The following is a 26,737-nucleotide window of genomic DNA, read 5'->3' as shown; positions in this document are numbered from 1 at the left end:
CCCATGAATAAGGCAGTGATGATTCTTGCTGGACATACCAAACTATTCGATTGACCTCGGCTTAGTTCAATTAATATCTGAAATTTAAGTTAACAAGCAAATGGCATATTCCTACAAAGTTTTATGTTGATTAGTCTGACAAAAATATTCACCATGTTGGTATTATTAAAATCCCACGAGTGCCTCTAAAAATAATTTATAGGTAAGAGTAGATATTATGATATTCATCATTCAGATGACAACACATTTATAAATTTATTTTTTAATTAAACAATATATATTACACTTTTTATTATTTGATAACTATATGTTATCTATTTTATTATTATTTTATAATGAATTTTAGTGATTAAAATATAATAATAAAGTTAATACGTATAATAATTTATTATTCATGTAATAATTATTTATATATATATTGATTATTAAAATATATAAATATATATTAAATTTAAAAATATATTAGATACCTGCGAATATATATTATCCGTGCAAGTATTCACAAATAGTACAGATATGAGTATAGGAAAGTATTTAATATGTTCGTACCGCATGTTGCCATCCTAAATGGAACTAACTACCACTTTATATTGTTCATGTGAGGTTTTATATATTTTCAAGTATTGTACAAGAGCAAAGGTTAGAGTTAGATGTCTATATAAGTGATTCATGTCCAAAGTGATTCTCACACATCCGAAAGAAATTAATTCATTATTCATAGCATGAATGATATATTTCATTAATATAAAAAAAAACTACCACCGTTATAATGCCTCATGAGAATAAAAGATATTTATGAATTTAATATTTATGCACCGAGAGTTTTCACGTTGATAGTACATCGTTTAATATTTATATGTTAATTGTTATTCACTAATATATAAAGTAATACAAATAAATGATAAATGATATACAATAAAAAAAATTTATACCTAAGGCATAGATACTAATCTCTCTATAACAAAATGACTACATGATCCCATATGTTCTAATAAATAAAGTTAGATATAAAAAACTGGTCAAATCAAAATCATAAGATAAAAAATGGATATATTAGTACACCAAAAACAAAAAAGTTAAAAATTAACAAATGAGAGCATCAACTCATGCATGCATCTACATCCAAATCGCCACATGCTGATGAATCGAGACAATGAGATCAACATTTTGGTACACGTCGCCGTTTTGGTTTGAAGAATTGAGATTGAATGTGAGATACAATGTACAATACAAACTCAGTTATTTTAATGTTCATAAAATTCGTTTGAAATGTTGAATCAAAATAAAATATTTAACATATTATCAATCATCGTTGCCACACTCTTAAGATCAAACCAACGTGTTCTCGGTGGGATGAATTTTTTGGGGTCAGAAGATGAATACCGAACAGATAATTAAACACTATCTTATTATTCTGTATTTGAAAAGCCTAGATAGATATTTTTTTCCCAATCTATAATTTGCGTATTGCAACTTATAATATACCTAAACAAAATATTTTTTTGGTAAAATACTAATTAGAATACGAGTAGGGTAAGTTTTGCCTCATAAATAGAACAAGGGAATGAAGTATCTCCTTATATAAGGAGATAAGTTATCTCCTCCTGCCAGTGAAATTATGACATGTGTCATGTTTCACTATTTTCTATAAAAATAATTTAAAAAATAAACAAAATAATACACATGTCACATCTTTATTGGTTAGAGGAGATAAGTTATCTCCTTATACAAGGAGATACATTATTCTCATAGAATAATATGTACTCTGTCTTATTTTTATCAGGCAGTGCTGGGTTTTTTGTTTTTTTATGTCCAATTACATACATGTCACACGTTGCATATTGGTGCTTTAGTATTACTATTTTCTTGATAGCCCACAACTTTTTATTTTTTCTCATTAGCACCACCCATATGATTAGTTCCCGATAAGTTCAAATTTATTACAATTTATGAGACGGAGTTATTAATTTTTCTCTTAAAAGCAAGAGATAAAAACATTAAAAAAAACTTGTTAATTATTTTCCCATGAATGAATTCTGAATTGATAGAATATTTGGTAATAATAACTGTTACATCAGTTTTATTTGTCATCAATCAACAAAAACATTGCATGATTATTGGCAATTTAAAAAAGGAAGAGTAGGACACCATAAATACTTCAACTTTATATATTTATATTAATTTTGAATAAGATATAGGTAGGTTTAGCCTTTTCCATTTTTCTATAGATATTTTTCCTATTATCCATCTCTATTATTTTGTGGACAACAGTTGACTATCCTCTCGTTAATTATTTTCGGATGGTGACAACTTTAAACCCACTATATATTTTGGGAAAGAACATTGTAGTTAGTGTAATATATAACAATATCTTAATTATTACTCATCGAAATAAAAAAAATAAAAAATATTAAGTTAAATAATAATTTATAGCCATAAAAACTCTAGTTATATAAGGTACCAAACCAAATCATAGTTAAATAATTAACGCGAGTATACTATTGACAATTTAATAATTGATATGACCATACAAGCAGAAGGTCAAACAAGTTGGGTGTGTTGATTATTAATGGGTTTCCCTTAACATGGTAAGATTGACTTTAATAGTCCCTTGATGACATGGTAACATTGACTCTAATAGTGATTTTTCTATAGAATACTTTTTATTTGATATTAGGTTATGTATACATATATTGTAATAACTTCCAAAATCAAAATATAACTTAAGATTTGATTACATGTAGTTATGGTTGGAAACAAGTTGAAACAGAGTTTAGTCTGATCGATAATAATTTTTTCAGCTTGAAATTTAACTCGAGTTCGAAATGAATTATATTTCTAACTCGATTTCTATTTGATTGAAATTCACAAACTATTTGCTTTCGCTCGTTAACTTATTCATAAAAAAAATAAAAAAATATTAATAACAACAAATAATTAGAGGTATTTTACTATTTCATCATTAAAAACTAAAGGTATTTTTTCTTGCCTTAGTTGGATTTAGGAAGATATTGCAGCGGTTGTGATTGTTGCACACTTTCCTTCTGGATAATTATTATCCTGATTTATTTGGAAAGAGCACATCAAAAAATGAGATAGGATGAGAATAATTTGGGTTGAGTTGAGTAATGTTTGTCATTTATCCTATAATGATTTATTTGACGAACTTGACCACATATTTAAAGGATGAGAATCATATGTCCTCCATTCATGTTCATTTAGTGTCCTAAGCGAATGAGAAACCTTCATTCATTTAAGAAGAAAAAATATAAAAAGTAAAAATTAATATTTTAATATTATTTCATGAAGTTTGATTCGCTGAGACATGAAACAGAAAAAATATGGGATAGGTGATCCTTGTCCATATTCAAAGTCTAACCAAACCCTAAATATTGAACAATGTTATGTTTTAAACCTGAAACCAACCATAGATATGATTAATTATAATGCATTTCCTTTAATATAATATTTTTTCAATAATACTTATTATCATGAGAATATAATTTGACATATGAAATGATATATGAGTAATGTTTGTCATTTATCCTATAAGGATTTATTTGTCGAACTCGACCATATATTCAAAGGATGAAGATCATATGTCTCCGTTCATGTTCATTTAGTGTCCTAAGCGAATGAGAAATCTTCAATCATTTAAGAAGAAAAAATATAAAAATATAAATTAATATTTAATATTATTTTATGAAGTTTGATTGGTTCGGGACATATGACAAAAAAATTATGGGATAGGTGATCCTTGTTCATATTCAAAGTCTAACCAAACCCTAAATATTGAACAATATTATATTCTGAACCCGAAACCAACCATATATATGATTAATTATAATGCGTTTCCTTTAATATAATAATTTTTCAATAATACTTATTAATACGAATATATAATTTGAAATATGGAATAATATATACAAATATTTATTAATAATTCAATGCATATATATGATGAATATATTAAAAAATTAATAACGTATGAAATGTTACCTACCTAATGAAAATAACAACATGTCATTTGCACAACAGTGTATAAATAATTAACAAAGATAATTAAAAAACACTATTAAGAATAAGAGATTATATTAATAGATATGTTCTCCGAACAAATCACACTATTTGCTTTGGACAAAAAGAATGTCATTAGATATATTTTATAAATAATTCAACAATAGTATAATATCTATGTATTAATAGTATAAAAATTTATATATAGTCAGTTATTACCCACCACTCATTTTAATTACTTTTTTTTATTCTGAAGAGTTAATGGTTGAAAATAAATGTTGTATGATATAATGACAATATATAAAATTTTCACACTTTCAATATATATATATATATATATATATATCACACCTAATGAAACTCCAACGTATAGAGATGGTTGAGCCAAGCTAATTGAGTGAGTAGATTCCTACTCACTTGAGGAGTATTTGAAGATTAGGTGTAGCGCACCCAGGCAGTAACGTTTCCCCCCAGATGCTACTTGTTGTGCAACCCATAACAGAGCGTTGCTGTTGTTTTTTCCTTGTTTTTTTTATAATTTTCTTAAGCATAATATATATATTATAAGTATAATATTTATATAGTATTAGTATAAAAGTTTACTAATACATCATTCATCATTTATTTGCATTATTTTTTAAAAGGAATGATGATTGAAAATGAATGCTATACAACATATTGATAATGTATAAAATTCTTACATTGTCATTCATACATTTTTTATATATATATTTTAAAATAATAAATATGAAACAATGCAATAATTAAAATTAAATTAGTAGATGGTAATATAGTCACTTAGAGATGGTTTCGTAGTTAGATTCTGGAGGGAAAATAAATGATCAAAAAGACTTGAGAGCTATTAGATACAACTGTGGGATGACTCTCAAACCTTCATTTCCCTCCAAAATCAAACTCCCAAACTATTGAATATTCGAAGTGTGAATGAAGAAGTCTTACATTGGGCAAAAAATAGATGAGTTAAATAACATATAAGTGGATGGACTCATAGACTTAATGTCTTAAGGTTTTGGTCAAGATGTGGTGTCAAACCCACTTATATGTTTCTTTCACTTAGCTCATGGAAGAATATTGTAACTCATGGATGAAGGTTTCCCAACAAGTGATTTCAGAGCCGATGGTTTGATGACTCAACGGAGTATTGAAGCGACAAGTGGTCGGTAGATCCATGAGGGATCCTTGTGACGAAAGTCTTATTGACGAGAGGTCAAGGTGGCGTGTTCCGTTGATGAAAATGGTAAGTCAACAGCGGTGCAAGTAAATAGAGAGCTGAGCTCATAGATGAAGATCTTCCAACACAAAAAACCCTTAGAAAAATCATAATTACTTATATTTTAATCTAAATCAGATAATATTCATCTAATCTAAACATTGAAATTGAAATGGACATGAGCCAAAACAAATTAACAAACAAGTTATATAAATACATCAAAACCATGACAACTAACCCTCACACTACTCCATCTCAAAACAAGCCTAAGCCAGTTTAAGCAAAGTTTAACCTTCCTCGTTTTACTTCCACTCTAATTGATAAGCGCACAAAACTGCAATTGCAAAGTTGTTATAGCAATGAGTTATTAGAGGTTTGATTCTTGCTATGTACAATTGTACATGAAAAAATATTTCGTGTTAAAGGCAAAATCTTATTCAGCAATGTTTGTCCTAGCCTATCAAGGAGGGAATACTTTTGGGGAAAACACATATTAAAGGATTGTTCCAAATTTGTGCTAAAACCAATTAATTACTCCACGATCTTGACCCAAACAACAAAATAATTATGCGTATGGATAAAGAAGAGAAAGGAGTTGTGGTGATTGGTCATGTCACCGTCACATTTAGTAACTTGGAACAAGAAGAGAATATGAAATTCCAAGTTTGTATTACCTATTATTCACACCTTAATTATTATTAATTCTTCTTATAGATATTTAATTGACTATATTATCTATGTATTATAGATATTTAATTGACTATATTATTTATGTATTATAGATATTTAATTGACTATATTATTTATGTATTATTAATGTAAAAATTTATATACAATTATTATATTATTTACCTTTATATTTATAATTTAATATGAATAATAAATAATAAAATAAACATATATAAAACTCATATATTGTCTTTTTATCTATTTTGTCTATTAAAAAAGATTGTGAGGACCAATAGGGCGGGAATAACGCGATCTTCATTTGAAAAACACACACGCAATATAATAATTAATTACCACCAAATGTCATGTTCTCAAGAAAAAGATAAAACTAGGATTGGACTTTTTTGTTTCCTCTCCTCACATGCTCCAACCTCTCTATCACACTCTGTCGCTATTTTTTTCATTTTATTTTTTCTTATTTTATTTTATTTATCTCTATCACAAAGAAACGTGTCGGATAATATTTCTGAATCTTCTTCCTTCTTTCCATGTTATTCTGACATAGTGACATTCCCTCTTCGATCTCTGAAACTTGTCCTTTCTTTTCCCCCCAAATAAGGTACTATATTGTCATTCTTTGTTTTTTCAGTTTTATACTCATCAATAGTACTTGTTCTTCTGCAATCCCAAGACTTTTTGATAATTGAAGAAGTGGGTTTCTATTAATTCATTCATATTTTCTTCAATTCCTCATTTTGAGAGTGTTCAATTCAATGGCATAGTATAATTAACAATTTCGCAGAGGAGTTGTTACAAAATTTGAGCGTGAAGTAAATAAATTTTTTATTACCCATTAAAGTCCTGCACTTGATTTCTCAAAAAGGTGCTTTCTTTGTGATCTTCCTGCACCACGTGTGGCACTAGTACTATTCCCTTTCATGTTTCAATTCAAGGCATTACCTTTTTTGGGTGGCTTCACTATTAAGTTCAAAATTGGAGGTAGATGGGGGAAGTAAATTCTAAGCAAAGCCTTACAATGTTACAACTAACTTCAAAATTTGATTTTTTTTATGTGGGTTTTGATTGGGGGTTCTCTGATTAGTATCATATTCATACCAATAGAATCTTCATTGCAGTGTAGATTCTCAGATCAAGTTGTGAATTTGTGTTATCTGATGAATGATGTTGTAGAGTAATGTAGACAGAGTCATGATTTTGCTGCTTATAAACTATATTGTAGATGGACAGAAGGAATTGGCTATGGCGCAGGAAATCATCGGAAAGAAGTCCGGGTGAAACTGAGAGTACTGGATCAATATCATCCCTTTCAGAAAGATTATCTGATGATCAGGTAGGAATGCTATTGTTTCTTTGATAAGTATAAAGGATTGGATCCAATTTGAGTGTGATATCTCATATCTCTGATTGTACAAATTATGGGAACATTTGAAAAGATTAACATGATGAATTTGATTTGCTGTAAAGGTATATCCAACCCAAGCTGCTCTATCACCAGAAGTCACATCTAAGATTGCACTGAATGAAGAACCTGTTGCTGATGTGAAGATTCTAACAGACAAATTAGCAGCTGCTATACGAAATATTAGTGCCAAAGAAGACTTGGTAAAGCAGCATTCAAAATTTGCTGAAGAAGCTGTCACTGGTATTAACTGTTTGATTGTTTCCATTCTTGTCACTTGAAGTATTAGTTTTACCTCCGATGGTTATCATTACAAAGAAATGTGAGATGCACTCAAGCAATAACTTGAAAATTCCAAAACGTGATACTTCTTAGAGATCAGAAGAAAATTTCACAGGGAAGAGTTTCTTAACTCTTTTGGATAATTATTTCGGCACTCTTAAGGGTGGATATCTAAAATTAAAGTTCAGTTTGTATATACATGATCCGCGAGTTATTCTCATCCGAACACTGGTAAAATGTGTTTTTTCTGTTTCTCCATGCCCCCATGGTGCATATTTTCACCTTGGGAAGTGATGATTATCATAAAATATGCTTTTGCTAGCAAGCCTGTGTTAATTAACTAGGAAGACTCTAAATGGTTTTTCATTTTATTTAGGCTGGGAGAAGGCTGAAAATGAAGTGTCAGCTTTAAGACAGCAACTTGATGCCACAAAGCAGAAGAACTCAATTCTTGAGGAACGAGTTGCTCATTTCGACGGGGCACTCAAAGAGTGCATGAGGCAGCTTCGACAAGCTAGAGAAGAGCAAGAGCAAAAGATTCATGAAGCTGTTGCAAATAATTCTCATGACTGGGAATCCAAAAAATCTGAGCTTGACCGTAAAATTGCTGAGCTTGAGGCCCAACTTCAAACAGCTAAAGCAGATCCTGCTGCACCAGTGCTTTCTGGTCTTCACAAGAGACTTGAGGATATCGAGAAAGAGAATTCAGTTCTTAAACTTGAGCTACAATCTCGACTTGAAGAAGTAGAATTCAGGATCGCTGAGAGGGACTTGAGAGCCCAAGCTGCTCAAACAGCAAGCAAGCAACATTTGGAGAGCAACAAGAAGGTTGCTAAGCTTGAAGCTGAGTGCCGTAGACTGAAAGCCTTAACTCGCAAACCATTCTCCGTTAGTGATCAGAGGTCTTTGGCTGCCTCTTCAGTTTATGTTGAGTCCTTCACAGATAGCATGTCAGATAGTGGAGAGAGGCTATTGGCAGTTGAAAGTGATATGCGTAAATTAGGTGGCTGGGACATGAATGAATGTGAGCCGAGCCGTTCTGATTCATGGGCATCTGCTTTAGTTACAGAACCTGGTCAATTTAAGAATGAAAAGTCTACTGGAAAAAATCATGTGGTCCCTGCAACTGAGATCAGTCTCATGGATGATTTCGTTGAAATGGAAAGGCTTGCTGCATTGCAAGATACAGAAAAAGGAAGCAATTTTGTTGGGGCAGGAGTATCATCAGATCAACTTAATGTTGGCCAGGGTACCATGAAATATGAAATGGAAGCTACGGTTCAAAAAAATGTCGAGTTCGAAAAGAAACTGGGGAAAATAGAGGCAGATAAACATGAGGTAGAAATGAGTTTAACCAAGTGTCAAATGCAGCTTGAGGCATCAGAGTGTCGGTTAAGGGAAGCAGATTTGAAGGTTACAGAGCTTCAAACTCAGTTAGCTTTTGCTAATAAATCAAACCAAGAAGCATTTGAAGAAATAAAAGCTACCAAAACAATAAAAGAGATAGCTGAGTCAAAACTCAGATTTACTCAAACTGAGGTAGAAAAATTGATTTCAAAAATCAGTTCATTGGAGAAAGAGATTCAACAAGAGCGGGCTTTGTCGGCTGAGAATTTGATCAAATGTGAGAAGTTGGAGAATGAGCTTTCGTCAATGAAGCGTGAAGCTCAAGTTCAACAAGATGCAGAGATATTGCGTAGGGAAGGTGTCAAAAGCGAGTTGAAGCTTAAGCAGGTCAGTTTGTTAACACTCATTATTAACTTATTTTTCTTCAATGTATTCTGTATTTGTAGGAACGTAGTAACCACCAATATTGCACTGTTTTTATGATGAAAATTCCCACGTAAGTTTATTTGGACAACTTCTGTGTGTGTTTAGAGCAAGTTTGTAATTGTGGTCTATCACCAACTCTTAGTTATCGACCTGTTAGTCAAACAAAATGCCCCACGAGTCCGAGCTGGTGTATGATATAGCTTACCGATCTCTATCTCTAGCATGGTTCTCACACATATGTCCATTTTATTTTTAACCAAGGCTTTGCAAGACAAAAGTTGCAGTGCTCCCAGTTCCTTCATATTGCAGTTTATCTATCATTATATAAATGTAATTATATCATATAGTTCAGGTGCCGCTCCAAAATATTGGTTGGAAATTGCATTTGATGCCAAAATAGCTAATTACATTTGATCACTAAATGTTTCATATTAACCATTATATACTTGTCTTTTTTAATAAAGAGTTTTGGCATGTTCTATTGCATTTCAGGAGAAGGATCTTGCATTGGCTGCTAGTAAATTTTCCGAGTGTCAGAAAACCATTGTGTCTCTTGGACAGCGGTTAAAGTCCCTCGCAACCTTCGAAGACTTCTTACATGATTCAGACAACCCTATGGAGTTAATAAGTGAAGTTGCACAAGCTCCTCAAACTAGTGGTGAAGAGTTAAAATTACATAGTGATTTGAGTTTTCCCAAAAGAGATTCAGAGTCACCAATTTCAGTAAAATCATCTATTACTCATCAGAAAAACCGTAATAATGGTTATGGTAAGGTTGTCCCTAGAAGTAAGAGTGTAAGCAGGACAAGAAGACACTGAAAATTATTGGAGAGAAGATAAGGTTGAGTTGTAAATTTGGGTTCTTCATTCTTATCTCCTGGATTGAACATGTATATGAAATCCAGAGTGGACTATTTACATAAACAGCATTGCTTGAAGAAGTAAAATTGTTCAAAGCAAGATAGTGATACATAGAGTTCAATTTTTATGTTGTTCCTTAAGAGTTATTGTGGACTTCATCCACTTTATTTTGCTTCATTCAATTCAACCATAAGAGAAATGCTACATTCCATGTTTAAAGGGAATTTATTTGCACCTAACAATGTAGCTCTATGAAAAATCATGGACATATATGTAATAAGGAACAAAAGAAAAGAGATGGGGCGAGAGAGGCTCGAACTCTCGACCTCAGGATAACTCTTAGCTATGAGACCTACGCGCTAGCCAACTGCGCCACCACCCCAGATGTCAATATAGTAAATGTTTTAGAATAATATTGTATATTTTTACTCACTTTAAATCTCATCACATGGACTATAAATTTTTGTAAACTCAAATTCTTACTATTTCAAAAGAGTTATTAGAGTTACCTCCATTTAAGTAAAAACTTAATTGTTGATGTGTTCTAAAAAAAATCTTACGACAATGCCACTTGCACAAAGGTGCTTACATGCTACGTGATAGAGATTTGTTTGTCATATTTCTTAAAAATTTATTTAAAATATTTTTATAACTTAGAAATTATATAAAGACTATAAATCATTAAAATATATTTTTTTAAAAATCCAAATGGTGTTGCATGTAAACACACTTATGAACATAACGTTACTAATTTAAAAAGTTATAAGTTATGCCATAACGATTGTTTCTTCAAGATTTTTTTGTTGCCATTTATTTATTTTATTTAGAATTTCAAAAGATTTAATTATTAATTTCCATGTTATCTTATCAATATTTTATTAATTCAAAGTATTGAAAAAAAATGAGCACAAAGAAGAAAATATATATTACGAAAAACACAATAAATATCAGATATGTAAATCATTAAAATTATTATATTTCTTAACGAGATTTGCACTCCTTGGAAGTTACGCAATTAAAAAGAATCTGGTAGCGGTTATTAATATTCGGTATCCAAATACATTTAAATCATGTTAGATGTTATATATTTCATTAGTTAATTACAGACAAGAAAGGTCTGGGTCATTGGTAGTTGTCTCTAGCATGTTAGACAAATTACATTTTCTTATGTTATTGGCAGCCCTGTCTACATACTAATCCTAATCAAGGACAGATATTTTGAGAATTTTTTGTCGACCATCTTAATTTTAAGATGCACTATAATTGTCACGTTTGTGGTTGTTATGTCTTAAGTGCATGGAACAAATTATCCGTGATTGATGCTCTATATAAAAGGATGGACATAATACAAACAACATACAAGAATAAAACAAAGGTTGGATTTGCTTTCTTATTCAAAGAGAAGTTCCTCCCACTCTAATAAAAACATAGCATGATTTATATACAATTAATATATTATTCATAATTTATTTATATTAAATTTTAACAATGTTAAATGAAAATGATAAATGATACAGTAACAATATAAATAACTGGTGAATTCTTTTCTGATATTTTATATTACATTAATATTTCTTGCAACACCTATGCTTTAAATATTAAATAACGCGATCTAACATTCTTCAACATCATTGGTTCTATGGTGTAGTGGTTAGCACTCTGGACTTTGAATCCAGCGACCTGGGTTCGACTCCCGGTAGGACCTTCTTTTATTACTCCCTACTTTTGTGGAAAGTACACCATCTTCCTTATTGGCCATGGTTATTTTCCAAATTTGCATGTTCTTCAGCTAGCCAGGTTTTAAATAATATGGTTTTGAATAATTTGGCAAACAACCTAAACTTGGAATCATCTACATATAACTTGTCTTAACAATAGTAGAAGCTGACAAAGAAAGAAATTGACAAGACATCATTATAAACATGGCTGTGCTGAGAAGGCATGCTACTGCCGCTACATAATTCCTTTTCATACACCTGAGTCCAGTTAATCTTTTGTTAACATGCAGAATCACTGAAATCACAATAGGCCACATAAAAAAACATCTATAAACTGAAATCACAATATGCCACATAAAAAATATCTATAAATTGAAATATTCATCATTAATCATTTATATTTAATTATAATTAGCTCATAAATAGAGGTAATATAAATAAATGGTAGATGATACATTGATTATGTATAAATAATAACTGCTACACTTATAAAGGAAGGAATTTAATGTTTATAATGTTTTGTAGAATGTCAGACTTTATAAACAATGTTAATTACTAGTGGGGAGGAACATAATATAAATTACGGAACAGCCACAGTAGGAAGTACAATAAAGTTTCCTTATATAGAATACCTTACAAGTGAAGCTGAAAATGATAGCAAGCAAATTATTTATTTATTATGTAGCCAACATTTTTAAAAAAGAAGATGCTTCTACAATCTCCTATCATTCACATATTTTCCTTCATAAAAAAAAAAATCAAAATCACATCTTTTAACCTGAAGACAGGATCAGAGGTGTACATATACAAGAAACATTGTAGGACCAGATATAATTGGAGGGTGATAATTGTATGGATGTGAACTTATGAATTGAAGTGATTGTTACTAACCTCCTTTCAAAATTATCATGTAGACCTCAATGTCATTATAATAAGGTTTTCTTGACCCAAAGAGTAAGGCTAGACCAAAAATTATAATAAGGTTTATTATTCGATAAGTTATGACAATTCTGAGAAACTTTAATTTGTCCATAACTCAAACCTCTAATGTTTGTAATTGTATTCTCTTATTTGTCGGGAAAAAACATTATGCGGTGCTGTTAACAAAAAGTCTAATAAAATAGTGAAACATGAATGAAAATAAATAAATATATAAATACCAGGATTTGTTAATGAGATTTGGTAAATTATACGTATATTACCTGCAGAATTTATAGCAGCATTTACTAGTTACTAGTTGCAATAAGAATGACATGAGTCATAGGCAACACATGAAATGAGGGATCCATTACAAAGCGTTGCCTATTATGGCAACAACTAATGAATAATAGTGTAATTTCAGAACAAAAGTCATTACTTAATATAATTTTATTATATCTAATCATACCAAGAAATAAATTATTTATTCAACTATTAAGAGTATGATATATATCCTATATTTTTTAGTTTCTATAATTTTTTTTATAAAGAATGGTTAAATATGATACATATTATAATATTATAGAATAAATAACTTCTGATAGGAGAAGATATTATGTTTTATCATATTACTACCCATATATGAAGCTAGGAAATGGAATTGGAAACGGTAGTGAATTGGGACAACTGAAGCTAAGCCCATAAATACCATGAAATATAGGAACAACCGAACAAGGGTGTAACATATTTATCAAAATTATCAGGAACATCTTTTTTAAAAACAAAAAAAACACACAATTAATAAAAAACCATGTTTAGAGGTTGGTTAGGTCCAACTGAGTCTAAACATAGGGCAAAAAAACAATTAGCCCAAAACAATGATAAACATAGAAGGAGAAACACAAATGTATATTTCATGCTATATTCAAATAAATAACTTTTTTTACTCATCTAATTTGATTCAGGACATGAGTAACTAGAATAGAGAAAAAGGCTCGTCGATTAATTAAAATACTAAAAAAAGTTGATGTTATCCAATATGTATAAGGAAAAAAAATAAATAGAATAAGTATTTTTTTAGAGTTAATTACACTGACACACACTGAATTTTAATGAAATTACATAAATCACTCCTCATTTTTTTATATCTACATAAACCTTTGCTAATTTTTATATAATTGCATGATAAATAAGTGTCATCTTTTAAACAGAAAATGTAATAAATGTAATTAAGTTAAACAAAATATGGTAAATTGTGAGGAAACATCCAAATAATATACAAATTAATATATATTTATTATTTTTTGTTACAAAATACATTGATAATAAAAAGGTATACTATATTTTGTTTAACTTAATTGCATTTATAACATTTTTTATTAAAAAAATCACACTTAATTTTTATGTAAGGATAATCAATATAATGAAAGTATAAAAATGAGGAGGTTTATATAGATATAAAAAAATGAAAAATGATTATAGTGAAACTAAGAAGATGTCAGTATAAATTGGTATAAATTGGTGGAATATATATAAGGAAGTAAATGAAACGCGGTAGTATAGAGATTGTTAGAACGAGTTGTTTTGGGAAGTAAAAAAGGGAAGAATCGAGAAATAAAAACACTCTAAACTGATCACTACCAATTACTTGTTTGGTGAGTGAGTATTTATATAACTGACACAAACAAAACGTGTTACTCACAAACACAAATGCAAAATCCAAAAACAAAACAATTTTTACTTCTCTGAATCTGAATTTTGTTCCTCTGCTTTGCCCTCATTGTTTGGTAAGCCCTGTTTGTTTCGCACTCTCATCCGTTTTTCTAGATTCTCATTCCTTTTTTGTTAAGTGATTTTGATTTCATATTAATTCATGAAATATTTTTGGGAAGGAGTTTCCTTTTGCATTTTCATTAAATCAAATCTCACCGGTGATTGCTGCTAGGATATGATATTTTCTTTAATTCAAATCTGATGTCAATTGTAATAAACTGTAGAAAAGAAAATAAATTTTTACATTATAATCTGTTTTAGTTTTAAACAATTCATAGCACATAAGAATTAATGTGTATTGTGACTATGCTGTTTAGAGTTTGAACTTTTATATGCTTCCATGTTTCTCTTATCTTTTTTGTTATTCAACTAGGGTTTAAAATTAACTTAAAATGTGCCTCAGGTAATAGAAGAAGCACTGAGTCTGCAGCATTGAGAAAATATATACATCCACTTTTTGGACTTGAAGCATAAGTATCTTGATGGAATTCCGGTGTCTGTTCTCTCTGTGATGGTAACTCTTGAAGCAGAAACTACCTTTATGGTGTGAGTGATTCCTTTTGAAGGAGAAGGGGTCGATAATTTGAAAGAACAGATTGTAAGTTTGGAAATGAAGGAAATGGATCCAATGGCCGAAGAAAATGTGTCAGCAACGGCAAAGGAAGAAGTTATAGACGATGGTTCCTCAAATGTTGAAGCTGGGGATTTAGAATCTTGCTCTCGACTTAGTCTTGAGAAGGACTCGGGCTTGCCATGTTGTCGCGTCTGCCAATGTACTGAGTCTGATAAAAGGGGAGATGCAGCATTAGAATTTTTGGGCATCTCTCCGGTTATGAAGCTTAAAAGCAATGATGAAGTAAGGTCTGATGATGTTAGAATTATAAAGCACACCCCTATTAACAGAAATGTTGACAACAACTCTGGGGTGGTGGAATTTGTTAGCCCTAATGGCGAGGTTTTCATTTGTAAAAGTGATTTGGAAATTGGTTTGTCTACTCAAGATAGATTATTCGAACTTGGTTGCTGTTGTAAAAATGACCTTGCTTTAGTACATTATGCTTGTGCACTCAAGTGGTTTCTCAACTATGGTTCTACCATTTGTGAAATATGTGGACAGATACCAAAAAATATCAAAATTTCTGACTTCAGTAAGGTTTATTGTTCTTTGAAAGAATATGAAGCATTGAGGGAAAGAACTGCCAATGGCGATCCTGGTCCTGCACAAGTTCATTCAAATAATGGTGTAGATCCTGATGCTGTGGCTGCTATACGGAGGCAGCGGCTAAGTGAGATCGCTCTATGGTTTTTCCCTCATAATAGCAGTAACAATAACAACAATAGCAACATGGAAACATTTTCGCAGGTTATTTCTGAGCAGCCTTTTAATATCGTTACTGAAGATGCTGGCCCCGCACCAAATCCTGCAACTAAATGGGCCGTGGAAGGTACAGGGATCCTGCTTGCTACAGGGCTGCTTACCATCACCCTTGCATGGCTTATAGCTCCTCGTGTTGGAAAGGTACTTATCATTGAATATTAATTATGAATTTATGATAGATACCTAAGCATACTAATATTTTTAAACATGAAGCTCTTTCATAGATGTTATTTTTTTGCCTGAATGTACATTCATATGCATACATGGACCCACACCGTTTTCTAGATAACCATCTTTACTTTACCCGAAGCTTATGCATTTACAAATTGTCGTATACTTAAAATTTCAAAAGGTTATGATAGTGATGCATGCATTGAGTCATGCATGATATGTTACTAACACATGGAGCAAAAACACTAGTTTAGCACCCTTATATAATTTTATTGCTTCATATAATTTGTAAAGCCTAGAGGGTGAACTCTAGCACAACAGTAAGGTTGCTTGCCTTGTGACCTAAAGGTCATGAGTTCAAATCCTGAAAATATTCTTTTTGCTTGTGAGAGTAAAATTGTATACACCTGTCCTCCCCAAACCCTAGTAGGTGAGAGCCTTATGCACCGGTCCACCCTTTTATATAATTTGTAAACCCTGCTTTTATGCTTGTGTCTTTTCATCTGCTAGACCAAATGCAAATCAGACAATTCTATTTAAAGAAGTTGTTTTCGTAAGTCGTGCTTATTAAGTATTCTACCAACATTTTTCTTTATAAGTTCATAATATAAATTCAATAAGTGGATTGGGAAAAATGGTGGATATTGTACAGGACATTAGTTAATAATGGGCTCTCATCTTCGGTTGAAATTATAGAATGAAATTCTGTATTCTGGCCACTATTAGGAGTCGAGTGCTACCACTTCCCCCGACTAAGATGTGGTGGAGGGAAAGGTCTAGCAAGCTAGTTAAAATCGAGATCTTAAGTAATATTCGGAGGGGTAAGAATCCTCCAAATTTGGATATTTAAAATCCTCCAAATTTGGTGACCTTTAAAATGGTCATAAAAATTAATTAAGTAGTTTTCTTTTTTGGGGGGGTACTCGAAACCGTTTCCTTTACTATCTAAATATACCCTTAAGATTTATTTTGAAGAATCTCATTGATCTATGCTAACAAGGATAAAAAAATTAAAATTTTGGGGCAGAAAGAACAAATTGTCAATTATAGTAAATATGAATGGTTAGATTATGTTTTAACAAAGAAGGAATTGTCTGATTATTTTTGTGGTGTATATTCTGAATTATGTTCATTTTAATGCTCACTACTATAAGGTATCCATTTACATACAGTCCTTATGATATGTTGTCAATCGGGTCTTGATTTTAGCAAGTATGGTTTGGGTTTAACAGGACGGGGCAAACTAGACTGAAAAAGAGTTAATATAGAGGAGTTACACTCTGGAAAAGATGGGTGAGATGTCAACTGAACGATCATTGCAACTCACTCTAGTCCTTGATAATTTTATTTCCCAATGCTATATTTTTTAGGTAACTCTAGCCAGAACATTTTGCTGGGAATGTTTATTTTTTAGAGGCCTTGTCCTCCTTTATCATCTCTCTACTTTGTAAAAATGACCATTCTACTATATTCTACTCTAATCAAGGCCATTTTCTAAATTGAGTCTTCCATTTTCATGGATATTTGAAGGACAGTAAAACTCATTAACTGAAATCCCCTTTTGTCATGCTTGATTCTATTTGTCTCTCACTAAGTTACAAGGTACACAACACCAGTTCTGGTAAGTGGTGCATGGTTCGTAATGATTCGTCATTTTTTATGTTATTATTACAAGACTTCTTTTCTGATGACCCTGGTACATGGTACGCGGAATACGATACACAGTACATAAGCTGAACAAGTGAATCATTAACTATGATAGGGTAGTTGGATTTTGGAATGGTCTATCATGCAATTATGATAGGGGAGTTAGATTTTAGACTTCTGTGGGGAGTTCTCTTGCATATATTTGACAAAATCATTTGGAAGTCCAAAGCTTCGTCCAAGGCCTAGTCTTCTGTTTAGGATAACGGTGCTTTATTAGATTAATACAAATCACTTGTAATTTCAAAGGTCTCATATCTCACTTTCTTTTGGTATATTTGCTATGTGCAAATCTAAGAAGTCACTTATTTTTCTATTTTTCTTCGGAACAAGACTCTGAGTTCTGCAGGACACTTGGTGTATCCCTCTACCCTAGAACAATTTTTATGGCTGACTATTTAGACTTCAGTGAGAACATAGTGGCTAAAATCTGTTGCCATTGTGCGTTTTTGGCTGTCTTTCAGTTTGTGTGGGTTTAGCATAATGCTTGTATCCTGTCCCTCAACATTTATTTGGGTATTCTACTCATGGCAACTTCAAGTGTGTTGCTAATTTTGATGGGCAGAGGGATTATCTTTACTCCCCACTTAGTTTTCTCTTGAACTTCCTTGTATATATAGTTTTCTGGTTTATTCTTGAAAGACATGTTTTGGTGTTGGTTGTGTTTGGGAATTGTGGTTATATGTTTTGGTTGCTTCTTAGAAAGTTGAGTTAGTAGTATTTATCTACTGAGGAAAAAATGATTGAATCCTGCCTTACATGATTTTGTCATGTGAGAAGACCATTAGATGCTTCCCATATGAAGAGTATATTGGATAGAAGACAGCCAAATAGTTAAAGGTAGATAGAGACCTCAAAAAAGTTTAGTTTAACCACTATAAAGGACTTGGATCTGAATGACTTGGAATATATGGTTTATGATAATAGAATACAATTGCTTGCTGCATTTGCCTATCAGCCGACCCGATTAGTGGGAATTGGGAAAAACTTATTCATTGTTGGATTTTTTGGTTGCTTCTTCCCATTTTGGTTAGAAGTATATCTGTAATACAACCTATATTTGTTGTGCAGAAAACTGCAAAAAGTGGCCTTCACATTCTACTTGGAGGCGTTTGTGCTTTAGCAGTGGTGATTTTCTTACGTTTTGTAAGTACCTCTTGTACTCCCTCTGTTTCATAACATATGTTGTATTAGAGATAAAAATTGTTTCATTTTATCTATGCTTCAGATAAAAATAATTATTTTTTCAATTATATCCTTGTCTCTGGATGTCCACCGTATAAAGGGAGAGAGCATTAATGAAGTGAGAGGACAATTTAGTAAAATGTTGTTATATTACCCTAAAATTGGGGGTATTTAATAATACATTTCTTAGTTTTTTGAGCAGAAGCCTAAACGGAAAATATTATTAAACGGAGGGATTAACTTCTGTTTGGTCCTAGTCCCTACTTTGCTAAAGAAACTTGATTCAATATAGATTATTTTTTGTCTGGATCACAACTTATTTATGCTTTCAGAACTGGTAGAAGATAAAAGAAGACCCTGACTTTATGCCTTGGTTTAAGGGACATCAATTAAGTGACTGTCATAGTAACTGTTAAGGCACAACTGTCTAAAAGAGGCTGAAAATCTTGTAGGGTAGTATACTACATGCATAACTAAACTGTAGTTTTATTTGTTTCAATCCTGGCGCTAATCAAAATCTAAGTTTTGTTTTCTTTCTTATGTGTATGTATTGTTTGTATTGCAGTTTGTGCTGACCAGAATCAAGTATGGACCTGCACGTTATTGGGCAATCTTGTTTGTTTTCTGGTTTCTTGTCTTTGGAATATGGGCTTCTCGGACTCATGGTACTACCCATGCAACGTGATTCCTTAGGACAGAGCTTTACCATCTTAAATCTTTTCTCCCTCCCTTCCCTCTCTTCTCTTTAATCTTATTGGATTTCCTTGCCATTTTGAAATTTGAGATTTTTAATGGAAACTCATTCTGATAAGACTCCTGAGTTTATATTATAGATCCTCATAATTGTTAAATATAAAATAGCAGCTGTTATATTTGTAATAAGCTAGATTTCTGAATGCTAGTTTAGTTTTATGTTTGCAGTTCTTTCATTTTTGTTCCAAAGTTTGATCGTGTAAACCTATGCTCCATGAAATATACCTGAACTTAAGAATGCTAACAATTTGATAAATAAATAAAATAATAATGTGGCACTTGCTCTAGGACATGACACCACTGGCAATGGTTCAATGTGTACACCATTAGAAGGAAGAATTGATGATGCTATTCATAATCATAGGGCTGATGAACCTTTTTTTGTTACACCAAAAGGAACCTCTTACTTTAAGAGTAAGAAATTAATTATTTACCTTCCAACAAATGTCACTATTAAGAAGTAACATGAAGGTTAGGAAGAAATAGTAGATGGGAGGGACTAAATATTGGATGAGACTAATCACAATGAAATAAAACTGATAAAGTTATGAATATTTAAATTTTTTAATTGATGTGACATAACATGATTGGTCTAGGATAGAGTTTGGGACATGGTTTAAGATAACAGATCCTTGTCCTGAATATTAGCCATGTTGAAATCATGACTGTCTTAAAAAACATGACAATTCTCACCATGCCATGATTTACGTTCAAATCTGTAGCAAATTACTTGAAAAATCTTAATATATTATTTCTTCTCAATTAAAAAATTACATATATTTTTTAAAAATTATTATCAAATTCTTTCGCTTACATGTGATATGTGGTATTTTAATCATTAGTAGTAGTTAGTTTACAAATAACACATTCATTTATGTGGTTAGAAATATTTATATATTAATTTATAACGTGTAACTAACTACTTCACTTAAAAATTGACATTACTAAATATAGACAACTCAATACATCGATAAAAAGAGAATGTTAAGGAGTGTCTTTTAAGGTGGATGTGAATGTGGCTCACTATAACTGATGCTGAGTGCTGTGCTACCGATGCAACTAAAATCATAGATATTTAATATCATGAAATATATTTTATTTTTTTATTTGCATATTATACTTACTTTCGCATAGTTCTCAAAAGTACCAATTTATTGCCAAATAACATTATTAGACAGAATATATATATATATATATATATATATATATATATCTTTTTATAGAATTAGCTGTGAAATTTTTTGTTATGCTATTATTTTACAATACAAGTAACTACGTTAGGCCACGTGGGTTCACGCATGACACAAATCCCAACCATTGCTTTCATTGTCCCATGTAAACTTTACACTATTTTATGTTTTAATTGCTAAAAACATTTCTCTCACTTTTGAGTTTTTACCTTATGCAACACATGGTTATGAATGCCTAGTCATGAAATAATTAGAACATTATCTTTCTGTTTATGGCTGAGAATTTGAGTGAGAACTTTTCCACATTATTTTATGCAACGTTATATTTATACACAACAACTATATCTCTGACTCAACTTTTAATCATTTTTCTCCTTCTAGTTAACTTCTACCATGAAAAGCCTCTCTCTTGGGCCGTTCCTTGTTGCCAGGTACATCTTTTCATCCTACTTTTTTATTCATGAAACAAATGATTGTGTTCATATGTTTGTGATTCTGAGATATTAAAGTAAGATGGTCAATGTAACATTGAAACACAAAGCAAAGCCACTCAAAACAATAATAGTATTGCTAAAATGTGTTGCATAAAGAAATTCAAGATTAGATTTTTAATCATGATTGGTTAGCCACTTACTTTTGTTCTTCACAATGAGTAATAGTGCCCCAGTTGGTAGCAGAGATTTTGCTATAACAAGACAATGCTTTCCCAAACAACTTCACTTCAACTCCCACAGTGTTGTTTCCTCTTCATACTTGTAAAAACCCTCTCTCTCCATCAACATTTTCTTGCTACTTTAATTGTGTTTGCTCAACATGATGTTGTCCTATGTTGTTTGCTTTTCCATGTTCATGTTGTGAAGAAGAAGATGCTATGCAACACTTTCAGTAGTGCCAGAATTACAAGAAAAAGAAGTATTTGATGGAGAGAAGGCATCTTTGCTGGTTAAAGAGCTTAGAAAGAGTTTTGATTTAGGCAGAACAAAGAGCTATGAATGGAGGGTGTCTCAGTTAGAGGGCATAGCTAAGATGCTAGAAGAGAAGGAGAAGGAAATTGCTGAAGCACTTTATAAGGACCTTTCTAAACCTGCTCTTGAAGCATTTATATCTGAGGTCTACAATTTAATATTTTGTTTCTATGTTTCTTTTAAGTTTTAACCATTACTTCATAGAAAATTTTCTCCATTTACTATATGGTTTATTCCATGTTCCCTCATCTTGGTCACCTCAAATTTTATGTACATGCTTGTTGATGCAGTTTTCCCAGGTAAAAGGCTCATGTAGTGAAGCACTTCAAGAATTGAAACAGTGGATGAAGCCTGAAAAGGTAATTAATTACCAAAAATGAGAGATTCTTGTGTTTGTAACTTGGTGAGCACATCTTAATATATTAATAACTGTTTCAACAGGCATGATTGAAACACAAGTGTTTTTTTCCCTTTTAGGTGAACACTTCAATCACAACATATCCATCATCTGCAGAGATTGTGTCAGAACCACTGGGAGTTGTGCTAGTCATCTCAACATGGAATTTTCCTTTTTGTATGTAAAAGATGTTCCTTTGCCACTCTTTTTCTGGAAGAAAATCAAATTCCACTATTTAAGTTAAGCCTTCAAATAACATATGTATTCTCTCTAAGTTAATCATAAAAATCTCAAATAGCACAAGTCTGATCATTTGCTTAAACTTTCAACACATTTAAGCTAAGTCTATTTATATTTTTGCATCAACCTTTGATATTCATTATTACTTAACACTATCAAGTTTCAAAATAATTCTTGGTATTCACAGTGTCTTTTTGGGGAATGCTTTTACTACCTAAGAACTTAGGATCTTCTCCTTACCCTTTTCTTTTCGATTTCTTTTCTTCAGTGCTATCAATGGATCCAGTCATTGGAGCTATTTCAGCGGGTAACGCAGTGGTCCTGAAACCATCAGAAATAGCTCCAGCAACTTCATCACTGCTTGCAAATTTGCTCAAAGATTATCTTGACAATTCTGCCATAAGAGTTGTTGAAGGGGCTGTTCATGAAACAACTGCACTCTTGGAGCAAAAGTGGGATAAGATACTTTACACAGGTAATTTGGTAGATTGACACAACCTTACTCTCGCAAGCGAAGAGACTGTTTCCAGGATTTGAAACCATGACCTTTAGGTTACGAGGCAAAAAACCTTACCGTTGTGCCAAGACTCACCCTCTACAATTGTTGTATATCCATTTAATTTAATTTTGCTTTTAATCTCATGTTGTTTCATTGTCCCTTGTTTTTTTCATTACCTTAATGATCTGCAATTAATACTTGGCTTTATTTTCAATTGTTTCATACAAATGTGTAATCTAATAATCATTTTAACTGGCCTCAAGAAATTTCAAATTTGATTTGACATGAGTGGATCTTCACACCATTTGAAGTTTTCAACCTTTCAATTTCTTATAAAAAGTCACCTAGTACTTAGCTCAATTAGCATGCCAACTTTCACAATAAGGTTACTTGCACAATGGAGCAATTTTATGCAGGTAGTGCTAGAGTAGGTCGCATTGTCATGGCTGCTGCTGCAAAGCACCTTACACCAGTGGTTCTGGAACTTGGAGGAAAGTGCCCAGCTGTAGTTGATTCAGATATCAACTTACAAGTAACACATTATCCTAAGATCATTATTTAAACACATTTGAATAACATATTCTCAAGAATAATAGTAATCAGTGAAATTTCAGGTTGCTGCTAGGAGGATAATAGGTGGCAAATGGGCATGCAATAGTGGACAAGCATGCATTTCTGTTGATTATATCATCACAACGAAAGAGTTTGCTCCAAAGCTGGTAAGATTGTATCAACTATACAAAATTCAATGTGGTATTAACATATAATTATTGTTCTTGATTAATTCTCACTCAATAGATAAATGCTTTAAAAGAAGAATTGGAGCAATGTTTTGGAAAAGATCCAATTGAGTCAAAAGACATGTCACGTATTGTGTCTCCAGCCCAATTTACTCGGCTCGCGAAGCTCTTGGACGAGGTATCTGACAAAATTGTTTTAGGAGGTCAGAAGGATGAGAAGAAATTGTGAGTTAAACTCCCATCCTGTTTATTAAGATTGGAATGAGCATTTATAACAATGTCATAACATCAATTCTCCCTCTACAATGCAGAAAGATTGCTCCTACTATTGTATTGGATGTTCCACAAGAAGCTATGGTTATGCAAGAGGAAATATTTGGACCTATAATGCCAATTATCACTGTGAGTACTAGATCATAGTAGAAAAGAAAAAGTGCTTGTTGACAAGGAACATGGTTTCTTGTCAGGGGAATAACCCTGTTCCCGATGCAGGGAAAAACAAGTTCTGTCTATCACTGTGTTACCTTGTACAACTTATCCTCCTAAGTCCCTTATGTACCCTAACCTATGATTAAACAAATAAACATTTAAATTATCTTGGGAGGCATTATTTTACCTAAATTATGTTTTATATCTTTACCTTTAAATTTTTGCAGGTGGACAACATAAAAGATAGCTTCAGTATAATCAAATCAAAGCCAAAACCTCTTGCTGCATATCTCTTCACAAACAATGAGCAACTGAAGAAGGATTATGTGGAAAATATATCTTCTGGAGGGATGCTCATCAATGACACTGTCCTACATGTACTTATTCTCTTAATATCTTCCTAATATTTATATATGAATAATTTACTATAGGCTAACATCTATATAGTCGAGTTTTGAATGGCTAGCTTATCAGAAATTCATAACGTTGATGCAGGTTGCGACTCGTGGTTTGCCATTTGGAGGAATTGAAGAGAGTGGAATGGGTTCTTACCATGGCAAATTCTCTTTTGATACCTTTAGCCACAAGAAATCGATCCTTTATAGAGGTTTTGAAGCAGATACATCCTTAAGGTATCCCCCATATACACCTAAGAAGGAGAAATTGTTAAAGGCTATCATCAATGGCAATATTTTTGGAGCAATTCTTATTCTTATAGGATGGTCTTAAGAATGATGCAGAAGACATGTTAATCCACAAGTGTGCATTAAGTATTCAATAATTAGAGAGTACTTGAACAATGTTTTAGGCTAAATATTGAAGATTTAGAGAATACTTGATTATGTGGCTACAACTTTTGTCAAGTGTTTAGAATTTAATGTGGTTGAATTTTCTTAGCTACATTGCTGTTTCTTCCTATTATTTTGCGTCCACGTGAATTTTTCTTAACCTGGAAATAGACTTTCGAGACCCCACTAATTAAGATCTTCGTACATTAGATCGTCCTTTTATGAATTTGTCTTCCATTGCTAATTCAATGTAAATTATTGAATTAGAGATGTGTTACTGCCTGCTGGGTTAGTATTGTGATAATACAGTACATGCTCCAAGGTTTAATTAATTCCAATTTTTAGATTAAACTAAAATTGACATGGGAATTATGTTAACACTTAACCTCTTTGTAGCTGAAAAATTATTGCGTGATCTTGGACAAGGGACACATTTCTATCTAATTTTGAATAAATTCATGTAAGTTAAACTTATTAATGCATGATCACTAATAAAAATATGTTGGCCCAAACATTTCTCCAATAAGGAACTGTTGCTAGCATAGTCACAGAGATAGAGTAAATATTGTACAAATACAGCTCCAGTATATAAAATGAGGAGAGACGTGTAGTTCAGTTCTTTAACATGTTCCATAAATAGAGTATATAACATGCTCCATGCAAGACAAAGTAATGATATTTGACAACTAGAAACAGTTGGGCACCAGCAGATTGCAGCCATGTTCCCAAATCCAGAGATTTCAGTATTTGATCATAAAAATAAACGCCAATCCTTCGCATACCATATCTTTCGTATCATCAGAGAGTAGATATAAAGCATGTTGATCTGATTGTCTACATTATGTATATGTGTATAAGATATTGGAACAGGGTACAGAGGTCCAGCATAATGCTATATGGAAAATATATATTCATTATACTGTGTATTAGTATTGCTGATCACATAAGTGATTGATCATATCAACATTAGTTTATTGAAGTATTAACTCAGAATTGAAAGGGCTAAGAAAATGCAAATTGATGGAAGATCGACATAAGCCTCATGATTCTGTAATTCTGTCATTGAACATCTATTTCTCACAACTTTAGGACAATTTTAGGTCTATGACAAAAAAGTGTTAGATTAATTTAATAATCAATGTGGTCCATGTGCATGAAAGTCACTAATCTGAGTGAAAGTGCCTAATGTGATGATGGCTGGCAATTAAATAATAAGATTAGTGGGGGTTTTGTCAACTCCCTCCCTCTCACTTCATGGGAAGTTTCCTATATGTTAACTTCCCCAACTGATGCATTAAATTGGACAGTGTGTCGCAATTCCATTAAGCACATAAGGAATACATCTCTATTCTAAAAGAGTGAAACTAAAAGCAAGAATAAGAGAAAGATCCACGTTTTGCATAAAAAAAAATCTAGTGCATTGTTATAGCGAGGAAAGAAGGAAACTGAGTTTCTAATCATCAAGAAACTCATAAAGGGAAGGAGGAGAGGTGAAAACAAAAGGCAATCAGAGAAAGCATCAGGGAAGAACACTTGAAAGAAATAGCAATGGAACCAGGTATTCTCTAACCTTATACTATAACATGTAAATGTCATAAATGTCAAGATCCTAAATAAAGGGTTCTTGTGAACCATT

At 31.8% G+C, this 26,737-nt stretch overlaps 3 protein-coding genes, 1 long non-coding RNA gene and 2 other non-coding genes across 13 annotated transcripts; 4 read left to right on the top strand and 2 right to left on the bottom strand.

The window, feature by feature from the left end:
• On the top strand, positions 6,374–10,393 carry LOC109362820 (filament-like plant protein). 3 transcript variants are annotated; one of them, XM_019608853.1, is made up of 5 exons: positions 6,374–6,536; positions 7,158–7,268; positions 7,403–7,580; positions 7,996–9,353; positions 9,885–10,393. In XM_019608853.1, exons 2-5 carry the CDS (start codon positions 7,158–7,160, stop codon positions 10,209–10,211), a joined length of 1,974 nt encoding a protein of 657 aa, XP_019464398.1. In that variant the 5' UTR covers positions 6,374–6,536; the 3' UTR covers positions 10,212–10,393. The 3 variants fall into 3 exon arrangements, with proteins under 3 accessions (XP_019464398.1, XP_019464399.1, XP_019464397.1); XM_019608854.1 differs by lacking the exon at positions 6,374–6,536 and adding an exon at positions 6,821–6,916; XM_019608852.1 differs by lacking the exon at positions 6,374–6,536 and adding an exon at positions 6,821–6,989.
• Positions 10,552–10,635, bottom strand: TRNAM-CAU. Its single transcript is given in 2 exon segments — positions 10,552–10,587; positions 10,598–10,635. It is a non-coding gene; the product is annotated as a tRNA-Met (tRNA).
• TRNAQ-UUG lies at positions 11,887–11,958 on the top strand. Its single transcript has one exon. It is a non-coding gene; the product is annotated as a tRNA-Gln (tRNA).
• Positions 14,478–20,029, top strand: LOC109363026. Of its 3 annotated transcripts, XM_019609186.1 has the most exons (5): positions 14,485–14,676; positions 15,066–16,181; positions 18,987–19,061; positions 19,666–19,807; positions 19,853–20,029. In XM_019609186.1, exons 2-4 carry the CDS (start codon positions 15,273–15,275, stop codon positions 19,783–19,785), a joined length of 1,104 nt encoding a protein of 367 aa, XP_019464731.1. In that variant the 5' UTR covers positions 14,485–14,676; positions 15,066–15,272; the 3' UTR covers positions 19,786–19,807; positions 19,853–20,029. The 3 variants fall into 3 exon arrangements, with proteins under 3 accessions (XP_019464732.1, XP_019464731.1, XP_019464730.1); XM_019609185.1 differs by having other exon boundaries at positions 19,666–20,029; XM_019609187.1 differs by lacking the exons at positions 18,987–19,061; positions 19,666–19,807; positions 19,853–20,029 and adding an exon at positions 17,444–18,977 and having other exon boundaries at positions 14,478–14,676.
• On the top strand, positions 21,306–25,209 carry LOC109362731 (aldehyde dehydrogenase family 3 member H1-like). 4 transcript variants are annotated; one of them, XM_019608728.1, is made up of 12 exons: positions 21,306–21,474; positions 21,697–21,798; positions 21,910–22,153; positions 22,299–22,367; positions 22,486–22,582; positions 22,914–23,120; positions 23,561–23,676; positions 23,759–23,863; positions 23,943–24,109; positions 24,196–24,286; positions 24,541–24,690; positions 24,809–25,209. In XM_019608728.1, the coding sequence occupies exons 1-12, from the start codon at positions 21,437–21,439 to the stop codon at positions 25,040–25,042; spliced, it is 1,620 nt and encodes a 539-aa protein (XP_019464273.1). In that variant the 5' UTR covers positions 21,306–21,436; the 3' UTR covers positions 25,043–25,209. The 4 variants fall into 4 exon arrangements, with proteins under 4 accessions (XP_019464273.1, XP_019464275.1, XP_019464272.1 ...); XM_019608730.1 differs by having other exon boundaries at positions 21,309–21,474; positions 21,703–21,798; XM_019608727.1 differs by having other exon boundaries at positions 21,311–21,474; positions 21,907–22,153.
• LOC109362732 lies at positions 25,026–25,432 on the bottom strand. The gene is made up of 2 exons (XR_002109438.1): positions 25,275–25,432; positions 25,026–25,224 (listed from the first exon to the last, which is right to left on the bottom strand). It is a non-coding gene; the product is annotated as an uncharacterized LOC109362732 (long non-coding RNA).

The sequence above is a fragment of the Lupinus angustifolius genome, chromosome LG12 (genome assembly GCF_001865875.1).
Source record: "Lupinus angustifolius cultivar Tanjil chromosome LG12, LupAngTanjil_v1.0, whole genome shotgun sequence".
NCBI classification, from domain to species: Eukaryota; Viridiplantae; Streptophyta; class Magnoliopsida; order Fabales; family Fabaceae; genus Lupinus; species Lupinus angustifolius.
This window is presented reverse-complemented; position numbering and strand designations above follow the sequence as displayed.